The sequence below is a fragment of the Sodiomyces alcalophilus genome (genome assembly GCF_042370955.1).
Source record: "Sodiomyces alcalophilus JCM 7366 unplaced genomic scaffold ACRALscaffold_5, whole genome shotgun sequence".
Classification (NCBI taxonomy): domain Eukaryota; kingdom Fungi; phylum Ascomycota; class Sordariomycetes; order Glomerellales; family Plectosphaerellaceae; genus Sodiomyces; species Sodiomyces alcalophilus.
Genome location: NW_027263536.1, coordinates 605,420 through 619,819, shown reverse-complemented (window position 1 = coordinate 619,819; position 14,400 = coordinate 605,420). Strand labels below are relative to the sequence as shown.

Sequence of the window (14,400 nt, the reverse complement as noted above, 5' to 3'; positions counted from 1 at the left end):
ATGTGTGCCCACCAGGCTGCTCCCAGATGTAGTCCACACCATTCAATGATGCTGTGTCGTGATAAAAACAAGGGTTCTCAAAACGAAGGGCGAAAAGGAAACTAAAAAGGGCCACGGGTATCATTCTTCACTCATTGTCCCCTCCCAATCGGGTAATTAAACATCAAAAGGCCATTGAGGCCCCCGACCCAGCCATCGTCGTCAAAGTCTGTCGAATCCCCCTTGCCGGGTCCGCAGATGACGCAGGGCACACCGCCGCTCCAGCTGCCGTCGCTCGTCTCGCCCACGTTCTCGCCTTCGACGCGAATCTCGGTCCCGACCGGCACGCTCGTGCTGATCTTCCCGTCGATGCTGACCTCGAGCTCGCTGTCGCGGTTCTTGTTGCTGACCCGGAGCGTCACTTTGGTGCTGAGAGGGAGCACGAGCGGCCGGAAGCTGAGGCTCCGCGGGCAGATGGGCGTGATCAGGAGGGACTTGACCAGCGGGTGGACAATGGAGCCGCCGGCGCTGAGGCTGTACGCCGTCGAGCCCGTCGGGCTGCTGAGGAGGATGCCGTCGGCCACCGCCTCGGTGAGGAATCGGTTGTTCAGGTATATGTCGATGATGGCGAGGTGGGGATTCGGACCGCGGTGGATGAGAATCTCGTTCAGGGCGTGGATCGAAGGCGCTACGTCCTTGCGGCCCGGTGTCATCGCATCCCCCGGGCTGGTGGTCGGAGAAAGCCGGCCGTCTATGCTGTCCCCGTTGGGATCGTACACACCGACTTTCAACCGGTGGCGAAGCAGGATCTTGGCGGCACGGCTTAGGCCCATGCTCTTGCCCGGTGCATTGTCCCAACCGGATGCCGCGTTGTGGGCCGGCTCGTCCGCCTTCTCACCCGACGCGACCCGCGTATGCGGGTTGAGCAGGTCTCGGACGGGCACTCCGCTTCCCGACATGTACGCCTCCCTCCAGGCTCGCTTGTATTCCTCAAACTTCCACTCGGCCAAGAACCCGATGGTGCCAAAGTTGAAGGCCAGTATGGGTGGTACGGATGAGTACACGCTGAAGTGGCTGGCCGCACGGAGGATAGTGCCGTCGCCGCCGAGTGTCGTGATCATGTCGATTTTGTCGGGGAAGAGAGAGGGATCGCAGGTGTAGATGGGGAAGGTGACGCCTTCGTGGACCATTTGGGCGACCCGCGGCTCGAATACGAGGTTCAAGCCGGGGTATGTGCTCTGTAGATGTTTGGCAAAGTCAATCGTCGACCGGATGACTTGGGGCGATCTGAGCTTGGGCATGAGGAGGATGTTCCGCGGGGGCATCGGCCATTGAAGAGAGAGCAGACCCGAAGTGGTTTTCGGCGGTTCGCTATACTTGGGAGTGATCCGCGGGGGGAGATTGGCCACATCTCGTATCTCTGCGGCCCCAGGAGGACTTGGGGTTGTGGAATAGAGTCGTAGAAACGGGGACATTGACGTCGATCTGGCTAGTCGAACTGGAGCCCATGCGAAGTGGCCGAAGCCAGCTCGCAGTGGTGATTTGCATGGCAGCAGCATCGCGGAAGCGAATGCTTTTGGTTCTTTGTTCGGAGATCTAGACGAGATTCATCGTGGTAGGGAACCGGCGCTCCTAAAAGCTGGTGTTGGCCGAGTGAGAAAGCTTCAACTACTGTAGAGCTGGGAAGCTGGAGAGGTGTGGGAAGGTGAGGCCGAGGCAGAAAAGGACTTGACGGAAGTAGTAGCTCCAGAAAAGCTCCCTTACAGCTGTGGCGCTAGCACCGCCACTGTATCAGCCCCTCCCGATTTGTCTGTCGATGATGCCATGCCATACGAAGTATTAGGTAATCCATGCAGATGGCATATATTGTAATTATTTCCCACAGCAAAAAGATACCCAGAGATTTACCCCTTTTTTTTTTTTCTTTTTTTTTACCACACGGTATCTTCAACCTCGACCAAAAATCATCGTTCCTTATTTGCAACCAAGATCCTATCAGCTTCCCCAGGAGAGACAAGAATCCAAAGGCGAGAGTTACAGGTACCCGAAAGGCCTTATACCCTCAGCCGTCTTTCCATTAATTGGAATTCTGTCGAGGTTCACTACTTGTACCGGCTCCCATTTCCGGTCTTTCTTCGTCGAGTATAAGAACTTCAATACCCTTGCCATGAGACGGGGCCATATCTCTCCTCTTACTCCGTGCACATTCATAGTTACGTTGGGCTCATGTTCCTAACTCAACCAACTCACAATGCCAAAGGGAAGATGAAGCACTTTACTCAGTATGCATGATATGTACCAGGTAGATTGTATGTGCAGGGTGAAGAGAACTAGATACAGAAAATGCTCACAGAGTCCAATAAGTCGGGAATACCGACGAGTCGTTATTGTCATAGTCTCATAGAGGCTCAGAATTCATCCCAAAGCCGCAACTGAATGCACCTCTTTCCGTCACCGAGAGACAGAAAAGGTCGAGGCTAAACATCGCGGAGCAAAACGTAGCCACGCACGGAAAGGATGAACCGAAGAATGTAAGAACGAGAGGGATACCCCAGGTTTTTCCCTGTCGTGGGGAACAACGGCCCCATCAGCTGCTGGAACGTGGACGCTCCCTAGGGGCGGGCACGTCCCAGCGCAGGGGCAGTAGTCCGCTTAGGCGCGATTGATCCGGCGAGTAAGGAAGCGGGGAGCAGAGATAGAAGCGTCGTCAAGGTAGAGGAAGTGGGCGGGCAGAATGAAGAGGGTGCCATTGCAGACGGCATCGGTGATCTGGCAGTAGACCTCAGTCTGAAGCCTGGGGTAGTCGGGGATACGGCCCAGGTTCTGGAGGTTCTTGGTGTATCCAAAGAGGGCGGCGCCGACGACCTGGTCCTGGATGGGGGTGTTCTTGAGCTCGGTGAGGGCGTTGCCAACGACGGCGGTACCCTGGCTGTTTTGCGTTGGTCAGCACATGGAGGGCGACACCAGAAAGCGACGGGTCTTCGAAGAGAGGAAAGAAGAAAGGGGGAAAAAAAATGAAAACGTACCTGTATCCGGCCGTTACGACAGGAGTGTTGGGGCACTTGGTGTGGGCCATGGTGAAGAGCCTCTTGGCCTCATCGATGGACTGCTGGTTGGTGCCCTTGCGGAGGAAATTCGGGGCCAAGTCGGCGGTGTAAGGGCCACCGACGCCCTGGATCCAGATGTTGCGGAACTCGCGCTCCATGGCCCTGGCAAGGGCGGGACCGGCCGTCATGCCCTGTTGTCAAGTTAGCACCAAACTCCCGGAATTTGCATGGAGCCGCACTAGGCTGGAAGGGGTCCGTTTGGGCCTTACCATGTTGCCAGGCTCGGTGGAGCCGCGAGCGAAGATCAGGATGGCCTCTGGGCAGTTAGAGGAGCTGCCATTCTCGAGATCGTCGCGGGTGGTGCTCTGGCGGGCCTCGAGGGCAAAGGCCTCGTCAGAACGGGCAACGGCAGCGGTGTTTCCCTCCGGGGCAACCGGGAGACCAGCAACCAGAGTGCTGGCGAGGAAGACGAGAGCGGTGGTGATCTTCATTTTTGCGAGAGAAGTGAAGTGATGCTGTGAAACTTGGCTTAGAGAAACGAAGAGGTCGAAAGCTGCCGGCAGACTGGACGATTGGATTCGAACGATGTGTGAGACTGGACGATGGAGCTGGAGCTGAAGGTCCCAGCAGTTGAGGTTCAACGGCGACGATCGCTCGACTTCATATAGTTTTTCGAACATTAGGGACTCTATCGTGGTCCAGCGAAGGTTGGGGACATTCAGCCAAAGTGGTCGTGGAGTCGCGTGTCTTGACATGCATCCCTGCCCATGCCGAGGCTCGCAATCCCTGCGAATTGAATGGTCTGAGCATCTTTCCCCGCAAAGACATTCGACATCTAATGCTGAGAAGGGTAAAGACTTGGGCCTCCTTGGGATGTCAAAGGTGAGGCAAAGGCGTTTGATTGATGCTGTACTGTGAGGCTCCGCCGTAGGACTGAGTGTTGCGAGTCGAGCTAGCAGAGTGCGGAAGGAGGAACGTGGTTGTTTCGCAACATTGTCCCAATTAGGCCGTCAAACACACTCAGAACGAAGGGTTTACGCCCCGGAACTGGGGCAGATCCCCAGATGCCAAGCGCCCATAAGTGCCGGTAACGATAGTATGGGGATTGTGGGGTACATGCTGTGGGGGTGGCTGAGATGCGGGGTGCAGGCACGAAAGAAACACGCTAGTCGAGGGGCCATCGCAAAATTCCCCCAAAGCGGCCTAGTGTTGTTTCTTAATTACTCCGTACACCAGCTTTGTACCTAGACTCGCGCGCATCAGTTTCCAGTTTCCTCACCGTCGTCGAGCAACCACGAGTCTTATTCTTCCACCATTGCGCGTTAGCTTATTGCTTTTTGTCGCGAACAATTCCCAATTCGGGTCTTGACTGCGAGGATGCCCTCCAACTTCAACAGTAAAACACCATCCCTCTGGTAGACTCTGCAGACTGCCATCACGAGCACAAACGAAGCAACGACAAGGCTAGGGGGCAATGCGGGGTAAGCTGGGCCTCGGTATTACATTGTCCTAGCGTAGTAGTTGCGTCCGGCCGTCTTGGAGAACTGGTAGTTGTGTTCATGGCTCGACCACTGATAATTTGGAAAGAGCCGGGTTCCTGGCCTGAATAGTAATCATGGTCAATCCGACATCAATATTACCATGTGAGACAGTGGGTTAGTAGTAAGCTTCATGTCTCATCCTGCTGAGTCCAAAGTTACCTCGGCTTCTCTACCTCGAGCTCCTGAGGGGAGAGACGGAAGTGTGTCCACTCAACATTGAGACGGAATGGATAGTCGCCATGAAACCAATCTGCTGAAATGTTGTCGTACACTCTATTATTGGTATCTCTTCCAATAGCTGTTCCTGGTATGAAAGTGGCCTGTACCAGCGGAACAGCGTGATGGCAAACCGGGGTAGATCATTCACCGTTTCACACAATGGGCAATTAGGGAAATGCAGAAAATGGAATACGGGTAGGGGCATCTAGAAAATATCCAAACGGGGATTAATAATTAATGATTAGTCGTACATGCTCTCCTGAGCCGAGGTAATGCAGATTGGCTCGGTGTGTTTCGGGCCAAGTAAAAGTAGATATCGAGCTGCTGCGGGTGTACCCCGCGGCCATGCCGTGCACCGCATCTTGGCTCACTTCGGATAATTCGACCTCGAGTCTCTTCCAGCGAAGTCGGCCTTCACTTCACGGACATGCTGAACTTTGTTGAAAAGGAGGCACTGCGATGCGTTACGAGACGGGCATGTCCGGGAACAATACAGTTGACATACCAAGCCCTAATATAAACGGCCAAGCATCCAACTCCCCACCGAAGCCCCGAGAGCCACGTGAGTAACTGACGTGCGCCCAGAATATGGCACAGGAAATTCCGACCACATTGCTGCTATAAAACCAGTAAGCTGTTTGTCCATTCGTCACGTCAAAATACGGATTCCTGCCTCCTTGGAACCGTCTATTGCGAGTATTTTGGCAGACGCTACGGGTTCTAGTGAGTTCAAGTCGCGCTGCAACCAGAACAGCTTGACAGTTACCACACGCCAGTACCGTCGCCGCATCTCAAACTACAGCACCAAGAACTCCGGGTTCTGGCTCCAGTCGAAAGGGCCCCTCCATTGGCGGAAGCGGAAGCAGCATTATCCATCCTCTAGTTCAATCAAGCCCACAACGAAAGACAGAGTTCATTGGTTCAGTCTCCTAGCACTGCTAGACCTTTCTCCCCCTGTCTGACTTTATTGAGCCCGAGGAGCCGTCGTCGTTTGATTCGTTTCCGCCGAGGAGTGGCAATAACTTTGATGCCATTTGTCGTTTTACTATGAATCTTGATTAATCCGCTAACGCTCTTCACCCGATGAATATTATTGGCTCCGCCGATGCCTTTTTTTCCTCCAGGCCATCGAAGCTGGCGGCTTTAATGTGCCCGCGGAACCAACTATCACCTGCAACCCGACTCGTCTGATAGAACAAGGTGTATACTGTGCGCCTGGTTTGGTTTCACTGAAATCCACAGCCCCTTCGGCCCCTTCTCGCGGCCTCCTCATGGGCTGCTCTTATCTGGAGCTGGTGTCTTACACTATATCCTCCCAGTCGAAGGCTGCGCCCCCTCCTGTTCTTTAGTTCGTCTTTTCAGATCAACTATATAAAAAAGAAAGGCTTCACTTGCTACGCACATCAATGGCCTCTGTTGGGCCGGCAGCATAGCCGCCGCCATCGTCTATATGTACGTCATCCTCACGGGGTATCTCTGGCGCACCCTCTGCATCCTTCATTATTGCGTCTTGTTTGGACTCTTTCTCCCGAGCGTTGTTGGCGGGGTTGGCCGGGTCGGCAGGGACAGCAGGGTCGGAAGGAATCGCAGGGTCGGCAGGGTCAGCGCGGTCGGCTGGATTGGCAGGGTCGACAGGGTCGGCAGGGTTGGTATTGTCGACACTGACCCCCTCCGCTTCGCCCTCTACATTATGGGCCCCCTCCACTTGCCCAGGCTGTTTTCTAGCCGCACTTCTGCCACGAGGCTTGCCCTTCTTCCACTGTACCGGAGTCTTTCCGCCAAGCTCGTCACGGCAATACCGCGCAAGCAAGTTCATGATATCGTACGTCGTCACCGCTATGGGTTGTCGGTCTGGTGATTCCGGATTCCGGAGCCTTGTCATAATCTCGCGCGGTCGCATGCCGCTATTCCGCATTGAGACAATCTCGTCCTTGTAGGCTGCTATTCCCTGGGTTCGAAACTTGGGGAACGCGCTCGCTTGGATCCAGCCATGGTTATGGGCGACTAATGGCCGGCCCCCGTGTTGGATGATGTATTCAACAACCCAGCCGCTGTCGCGTCGGCGCAGGTTAAGCTTGAAGGGACAGCCGGTCATTTGTGATGCGGTTCTCCGACGTTTCGATTCGTGGGTCTGCGTTTCCCGTTGTGTGTACGACCTCCCTTTCGCGCAACGATAGGTGACGCGGGTCGGGTCTCCGCCTCGGGGATACTGTTGGTGCTTGGTTAGGCTGTAGCCGTTGGAATAAGCGTGTGCGATGAGAGCTTCGTGGCCTTGCTCTTTCGAGGCAAAGATTTGCCGCGGAATCCCAGAGCCGCAGGGTCGATCGTCGCCCATCGTGCCGGCGGTAGTATGGTTCGGAGTTGCGGGTGTTGAAATAGCTTCAAGTTCTGTGGTTGGTCATAGGAAGGTGAGTAGGTAGGTACCAGAAATGGCGTCGAAGGAGGAGATAAGATAAGAGCGCGTGACGGTGAGCGGGGTGGACCGACCCATCAAAATTAGGCCACGTATCAATTGCGAGATTCCCGTAGGTGGGACGGCTTACATAATCATCGCAGGCAAAGTGTGTAGAGTGATAATCATGACACGCTCTTGATCCATTCTCCCACCCTCGACAACATCGTCGAGCGTGAGCTTGTGTCTGGCTTGGAGGGCCCCTCGTGCCTGGATTTTGGGTGCGTCTCCGCCGTATTACAAGGCCGAGGCACTGATAACATCGGAACAATCATGCTCGATCTTGTCGTTCAAACACTATCGACGGGGAATCAGAAAGCATAACTCGAGATTGTATCTAGGTAGGTAGTTCGTGCAATCATCAAGGAAACTTGATAGAGATCCATTCGCTTTTCAAAACGTCTTTCGCCAGTCCGCCACTCCGTGAAACCCAAAACCACAAAAGCCAGAACGAACGCCCTCGCTGGACCCGGCTGCCATATTGGCGTAATCACTGAACACCCAGACGCCCAGACCAAGACCCCGCCAAAACTCTCGCGCTCCCCGTGATGGCCCCATCTACGGGCGGACGAGGCCGCAACTCTCATGTCTTGACCGTCCTTTGGATGCCGTGTTCCAGGTCGCCTCTCATTTCCTGTATCTCTACGCCGAATTCGCCCCCCTGGGCCTTGAACATGATGTTCGGGTCCGCCGCAGGCCCAGCAGACGCGGACCCGGGTCCCGTCGTCGCCTCTTTGTAGTATATGCCTCCGATTGCATCCGCGCTTGACGATTTTACAAGCTTTCTGATGAGTTCGGCCATCTCCATCTCGATTTGGAGCTTCAGGAGGTAACACACTGGATGGAAGGAAAGGTACCTGCGTGCCATGTCAGGAGAACGGGTCTCTTCTTACTCTCCTGGTTTACAAAGCAACAGGGTGGTTGAGGACTTCTCAAGTGACTTACACCAAGCTACTCGAAAGTGACATGAGGCCAATGAGTACGACCTCAACGAAGTGCGTCAGCAATAATCGAAAAAGAAAAACGTCATTTCCTCTGATGACCCGCCAACTTACATCCAGGGACAAGGACACGAAGATGAGCACCAAGTTTGTGTAATACAGGCGGTAGTACTTGGTCAGGCCGTTCTTGATGAGGTGTGAACGGACAAGATGGATGAAATAGAAGTTCAAGAAACCATCAACCAGTGCAAATATGGCCTTTTCGCATCGATCCCAGATTTCGTTGAGACGGTACCAGGTTTCGTTGATCTGCAAGCGAGCAGGCATCCAGATGATGAAGACGCTGATGTTGATGGCGAGGATAATGAGGAAGACAATCCATTTCAGCCGAGTGGCTCGGCCACGTACAACCAGTAACAGTCCCAGACGGTTGATGATGATCTGCAGAAGGAATTGGATCTGCAATGACCAAAAGAGGGCTATTTCGAGTTAGCCGGAGAAGGGCAAGTGAGTGCAGAAGAGGAGGAGATGGGACGTTGACGTTCATACCGACGCAAAAGTAGAACCCGAAGCTGTGTAGTCGGATGGCAAGGTAAGCATGGGATCGAGAATACCAAGACGTGGAAGAATTGAGGAAACAGATGAATAAACATGGCCATGGGGCGTATATACCTTGGAGGGACGTACTGTCTCTGGAAAGTCCATGCTAGGACACCCAGAACCATACTGCTCCACCACACGGCCCAGATCATGAAAATGTACGCCGTGAGACGCCGTGACCGAGTCCATGACCGTATGGTTTGCTTTCCTGCTTTGCCGGCAGTGAAGAGGGCGATTCCCAGGGACAAGCCCCAAAAGATACTGGACGTGTTCATGTCATCCTCATTGGGGATCTCCAGGACGTAGGTATCCGGGATCAGGAAACCATACTTCTGCCCCATCGTTTGGAGATGATCATTGATGGTGCAGGGACTCGCGGAGAAGATGCATGAGGGGCTGCGGGTGGGGGGAAGTAAGACACGCAAGAGTGTCCGTTGTAAACCCCCCCTCGAGCTGCTCAACGGTCCGAGCCTTGAGCGGGAGTGGGCGATGATGTGGTCTAAGTAGTGTTCATCCAGTCGAGTCACGCGAGACGGTACCCGAGAATGCACATCTGCAGATAGTATTCCATGCGAACTGGGATATGAAGGGTGACACGATGCATAGTATGGGGTTCCTCTCTATATCACGTACACTTATGCATCAGGACCAGGGTCCTAGTCGCGTGGCGTGCGACGTGCATGGCTTGGTGAAGGATCATCGTTGCGCCTACAACGTGTGTGTACTGAGAAGACATTGAGTAATGCTGTCAAAAGTAGCACAAAATGCAACAAGCTAAACAGGAAATAGAAACATATAAAAGAAAAGACAATACTTGACCGTGTCACGGATTTTGGGATGGAAAGAACGGTACAAGATATCCCTATATTCGGGATGGGACAAATCTCAAGCTCACCCACCCGTGTTCTCGGCGCTCAGATGTCTGCTGTTTGGCGATTGGTCGTTGGATTGCATCAGTTGACAGGTGGGTGGGACTGACTGGTGCCCTTGGGGATCGACGGATTTGCCAAGTCAGGTCATTCGCTGTTTGATTGGCTTTGCTTCGCGAGGCTTCGAGGGATCGCGTTGAAGTAAGGATGGCCCCTGAGGCGGACTTTGCATGGCCTGCCGAGTCTCGAGTCGTCTTTTGCTGCTGACCGCCGTGACCTGGCAATTCCCATTAAGGTCCCTGTTGTTTTTGTAATACAGTCAAGTTGGGAATGTTAATCCAGCATATTTCGGCGACTCTGCTCTGGAGAGGCGAAGTAACAAGTTAAGGAGACTTGTGATGGCCACGGAAAGAGCCGAGCCGCCAAATCCCTTTCCGCAGATCAATCACGGCATGTCCCCGCCGAACCAGGCGGGTGGGGGGACAGGGGTTGATGGAGGGTGGTCCGAGCCAACTCCGGGGTCGGCTCTGAAGGGGGGTTTGATTGGAATTCGTACGCGAGAGTTCGTTCATCTTTGGCAAGTATACCTAGATGAACTGTGTCCTCTGTGCAAAGTATCTGCAACGGAAAAGAAATAGGGCAAACCAGCTTTTGGTGGAGTTCCTGGTACATGCTGTCGAGTAGCAGGCGAACTTGCAGTACCTCCACGAGGATGGCCTCGCCAGAAAGACTTGTTGATCTTGAGATCTACGTCGACTTTCCCCGGAGAAGAGAAGACATAGCTGACTGCATTCTCTCGACTCAATTCGAGATTCTCCAACCAGCAGTTGGGACTTGGAGAGCAAAAGGCCCATCCCACTCCCGTGACGCCACAGCGGTAAATGGCGCGGAAGAAGCACACTAGGCACTTTACGAATAGCGACAAGCCAACCTCCCTCCCCCCCCCCCGGCCTCTTCCACCTTGGCCCATCTCTTCCCACCGTTCCTTTCCCATGTTGATCGGCTTGACAGACACAACGGTAAAATACTCAAAAATATTGGGAAAAGAGCCAAAAAGAAAACACCTCAACCAACTAAACAATGTTTGAAACGATCATGGTATATCATACAGGCCATCACTGACGCCTAAAAGTTGCGATCGCCGTCTATTCATCACGGCACACGCACATCCAACCAAAACGACCGCCTGAATCTGTGCACACTTCACGAACCACCCAGAGGCTTCCTCAAAAATATCTGCACGACACAGCTCATCTTCTCCTCGACAGCTCTCCGCTCCTTCTCCTTCTCCGGTAATCCGACCCGGCACGCCACCCTCCCCACAATCTCCGCAAACCGTCTCTCCTTCGCCCGCCGTCTCTCCAGCGCCGCCTCGGCCACGGCCAAGCTGCTGCTACTGCTGCTGCTGCTGCCGCCGCCGCCACCGCCATTGCGACGGAACCCCAGACCATGCAGAGCACTCATCCTCTTCCCCGGCGACGGCGGGGAGGTCAACGCCTGGACGTCCGCTCTCGACAGCGGGGACAGGTCCTCGACGACCTTGGCCAGTGCGGCGGAGAGAAAGACAAAGGCGATGTTGTGGTTCGGCGCCGCCGAAAGAATGTCCAGGATCGCTTCCTTGTCGTCTTCCGCTTCCGCTTCCGTCAAGCGGAGGGGGTGCGACGCCGGTGCCGATAATTGGGGCAGCGCGACGTCCATCTTGGCCCAGAGTGGCGCGGTGATGATACCGTCGGTGAGACCGCGGAGGAAAAGGAGGAGCACTTCCGAGACGACTTCGAGGCGGTGCGACGACGGGCTGTCGAGCGGGAGCGACTCGGCGAGCGGTTGGTCGGTGTCCAGCGCCTCAATGAGGGATGAGATCTGCGCGCGGCGAGCTTCCTCGTCCCTGAACATCCAGGCGGATTCGTCCAGCGGCCAGCCGGGCTTATCGGCCGGAATGACCTCTTCGTCGAGCATACTCGCGTCCGCCAGGACACGAGTCGTCAGGGATTCGAGCAGTTCTGTGAGTTTGAATAGCTCTTTCGGGGCGGCGCTGTGGACTTCAAGGTCGTACGGGATGGCGCCGCCTTGAGGGGTCCGCTCCTGTGCAAACGCCCGGATACCGCCGCTGCCGCTCGGGACCCGGATCAGTTCTTCGATGGACCGACCGAAACACGTGGGCAGCCACGTCGCCCGTACGGGAATGAAGTGGTCGCGACCGTCTCGGACACGGAGCACGAGGATGTCCTCGAGTTTCGCCCGGCCGTCATTCAGTGCTCGGACGTGAGAGAGATCGTCCACCATCACCTCGAGAACGGCGGTCAACGTCTCGCCGGGTTCTAATGTGACCTCATCTTCGAGGTCGGCCGGCTCCTGCGTGCCGTCCCCGTCGGATCCCCGCCGCCGGAACGAGGCGTTGAGCCATTGTGGCAGGCTTGAGCTGTCGCTATCGACAACAGACGGCGTTTCAACAAACCCAAACTTGGCCGGTACTTGGCCAGTGTTGGCTATCGTCAGGTATGTCGTATGCTTTCTCATGTAGTTGATGCCCCCAAAGTCGATAGGTTCGCCTTGATCGGCCGCTCGACCCGGCGGCTCCTTGCCGTTTCCGTCCTGGGAATCCACCACGACGGTAATCAGCGGTCGACCTTCGTTTTCGGCGCGGTCGAGTTCCTTGGCTACTTCGGCATGGATCTTCGCCTTGAGTTCAGGCACCGCCGCATGATAGTCGAGCGTGAAAATAGATAGTATGGGTTTATGGTCCGATGATGTTATCCGCTGATGGGAGGTATATATGTCGAGTTGAATCCGATCCTTGAATCCTTCTTTGGTGACGACTTCCCCTTCTTCTCCCCCTTCTTCTGCCCCGTCATGGCCGTCATCATCCTCATTGTAGTCGTCATATTCGAAACTGGGCGCCTTCTTGGCTAGCTGTTGCCCTTCCGTGTCGGCGTCTTCCTCTGGATCATAGCTGAACAAGATATCGTCGTCATCGGCTGCGTCCTCCATGCCGCGCGCTTTCATCTCGGCATCCTTCATCTTGGCGGCCTCCTCTTCTCGTATTTTCTGCTCGTAGTCCTCCCGGTCCCTCCTCGTCCGGTAGAGAATGCGGTCGCACCAGCTTGGCGCACGTTTCTTCTCGCTTGAATCGAAAAGGCTCACGGTACCAATATCATACTTATAAGACGGGAGGAATGTGATGGGACCTTCCCGCCAGCCCTCGTGAAAGGCCTTCCTCTGCTTGATGACTTGCCCCAGCTGGTCATGAGGCAGCAGCGAATCTAACGTGGCCTGCAGCGATCCGGGATCGTCACTCGGGTCGGGCAAGAAATCGTCTGGGTCCGGCAGGGAGCTATCAGACTCGTCGACAAAGTTACCTCGAGACGTCGACGATGCCACCGTAGACTCGTCATCATCGTCGCTGTCGCCCGTCTGGACAACAAAGACCTCCTCGTCGCCCAAACTCGCCTGCTTCTTCGTCAGATCATATTCTCCCCGGGAGTGAAGCATAAGGATTCGGCGGATATCATCGCCGGGAAGTCCGTCGAGACGAAAGTTGAGATCGCCCATCCAAAACGCAAAGTCCTCGTCGCCAATCTTTTCCGATGGGCATTCCGATTCTGACATGCCGGGAAACCGTATGGGCGCAAACTGCGTTCGCGATAGGATCTGGCCATAATCCCAGAGTCTCCGGTCGAGGTAGACCTGTTCAGCGCCGCTAGCGAGGTGAGAGTTGACGAAGACCATGCGCGTGGTCTCGCCGAGCAGGATGCGCGTCGACACTGCCCCTTTATTTCCCAGGTATCCAAACAAACCCGTTCCCACTTGTACGCTGCTCACGTCGGTGATGGTTGTTGCTACTTCCGGGGAGGCGTATATGAGTAGGAGCAGGCCCGACATTTGCTCGGCCGTGATGAGCTTGTAGCCGGGGGGCATGGCCTGCTCCAACGCCTCCTTCCACTTGTTCATCGGCCCGGAGTCGTAGTACACGCGGTTCACGGCCTCCCGGGCTCTGTTGAGGTCGATAATCTCTTGCAGGCCCAGAACGTAAAGCCCAATCTTGTCCCCCCCTATCAGTCTAACTCCGCTGCCGTCGTCTTCGGAGGCGCTGCCTGAGCCATGATGCTCATTCTCGAGAGCGTGGTTTTGAGAGATATCGAGAGCGGCCAGGCGCTTATCCACGCCCTGCCCGTCGACGAACCAGCTGGCAAGATCCTTGTCCGTCCCTGGGCCGGCGCCAACGTTCCAGGAGCCCACCTTGATGCGAATTCGGTGGGGCCGCACATATTCGGACCGACGAGCATAGACAGCGCGAGCGAGGGAAACCGGAGTGGAGGCGAGATCGGCAGGGTCCGAGGCTGTCGCGGCCGAGCTATCGGGCCGGGATGCGTCGGTGTCAGTCATGATGTGTCGACCTGGCGCGGCAGCCTACGTTGATAACCGTTCGTAGCCAGGGGAAAGCAGCGATTGCGATGCTTTCCGATTGTTGGTCAATCAGGCATCGCCTGTGGCATGGCTGTTGGCGCGCTGAGAGAGCGGCGCGATGTTTGGTCAACGATGTAATAGGGAACGCAAACGAGGGAGTGGAAACACCGAATAGAAGCGCGTACGAAGTATATCGAAGGTAACGGGGCCAAGGAGGTGAATATAGTAACGTTAGGGAAGATGGAAATTGATCGACAAGTTTAGGAAAGGGAGCAAAGGGAGAAACGAGAGTGGGAATAGAAGTCTGGGGACCTCGAGATCAAGTGACGAATGCGGGCAGAGAAGTGG

The 14,400-nt window shown here is 55.2% G+C and overlaps 5 protein-coding genes across 5 annotated transcripts; all 5 read right to left on the bottom strand.

Moving 5' to 3' along the window:
• Nucleotides 1-131: 131 nt before the first annotated feature.
• ACRALDRAFT_1057676 (uncharacterized protein) lies at nucleotides 132-1,454 on the bottom strand (the record flags this gene model as incomplete). The annotated part of the gene is made up of 1 exon (XM_071015920.1): nucleotides 132-1,454. One exon carries the CDS (start codon nucleotides 1,452-1,454, stop codon nucleotides 132-134), a length of 1,323 nt encoding a protein of 440 aa, XP_070873946.1.
• A 458-nt stretch (nucleotides 1,455-1,912) lies between these two features.
• On the bottom strand, nucleotides 1,913-3,641 carry ACRALDRAFT_1077109 (carbohydrate esterase family 5 protein). The gene is made up of 3 exons (XM_071018595.1): nucleotides 3,296-3,641; nucleotides 3,006-3,217; nucleotides 1,913-2,908 (listed from the first exon to the last, which is right to left on the bottom strand). Exons 1-3 carry the CDS (start codon nucleotides 3,515-3,517, stop codon nucleotides 2,632-2,634), a joined length of 711 nt encoding a protein of 236 aa, XP_070873945.1. The 5' UTR covers nucleotides 3,518-3,641; the 3' UTR covers nucleotides 1,913-2,631.
• Nucleotides 3,642-5,939: 2,298 nt separating this feature from the next.
• ACRALDRAFT_1064678 (uncharacterized protein) lies at nucleotides 5,940-7,169 on the bottom strand. Its single transcript, XM_071017023.1, has one exon. The coding sequence runs from the start codon at nucleotides 7,119-7,121 to the stop codon at nucleotides 6,174-6,176; it is 948 nt and encodes a 315-aa protein (XP_070873944.1). The 5' UTR covers nucleotides 7,122-7,169; the 3' UTR covers nucleotides 5,940-6,173.
• Nucleotides 7,170-8,001: 832 nt separating this feature from the next.
• ACRALDRAFT_2092163 (uncharacterized protein) lies at nucleotides 8,002-9,105 on the bottom strand (the record flags this gene model as incomplete). The annotated part of the gene is made up of 5 exons (XM_071022585.1): nucleotides 8,002-8,095; nucleotides 8,184-8,224; nucleotides 8,294-8,658; nucleotides 8,729-8,751; nucleotides 8,852-9,105. Coding segments are annotated over 5 exons (777 nt in total), but the record flags the coding sequence as incomplete, so codon positions are not given.
• A 1,574-nt stretch (nucleotides 9,106-10,679) lies between these two features.
• Nucleotides 10,680-14,321, bottom strand: ACRALDRAFT_1064677 (uncharacterized protein). Its single transcript, XM_071017022.1, has one exon. The coding sequence runs from the start codon at nucleotides 14,029-14,031 to the stop codon at nucleotides 10,852-10,854; it is 3,180 nt and encodes a 1,059-aa protein (XP_070873942.1). The 5' UTR covers nucleotides 14,032-14,321; the 3' UTR covers nucleotides 10,680-10,851.
• Nucleotides 14,322-14,400: the final 79 nt, after the last annotated feature.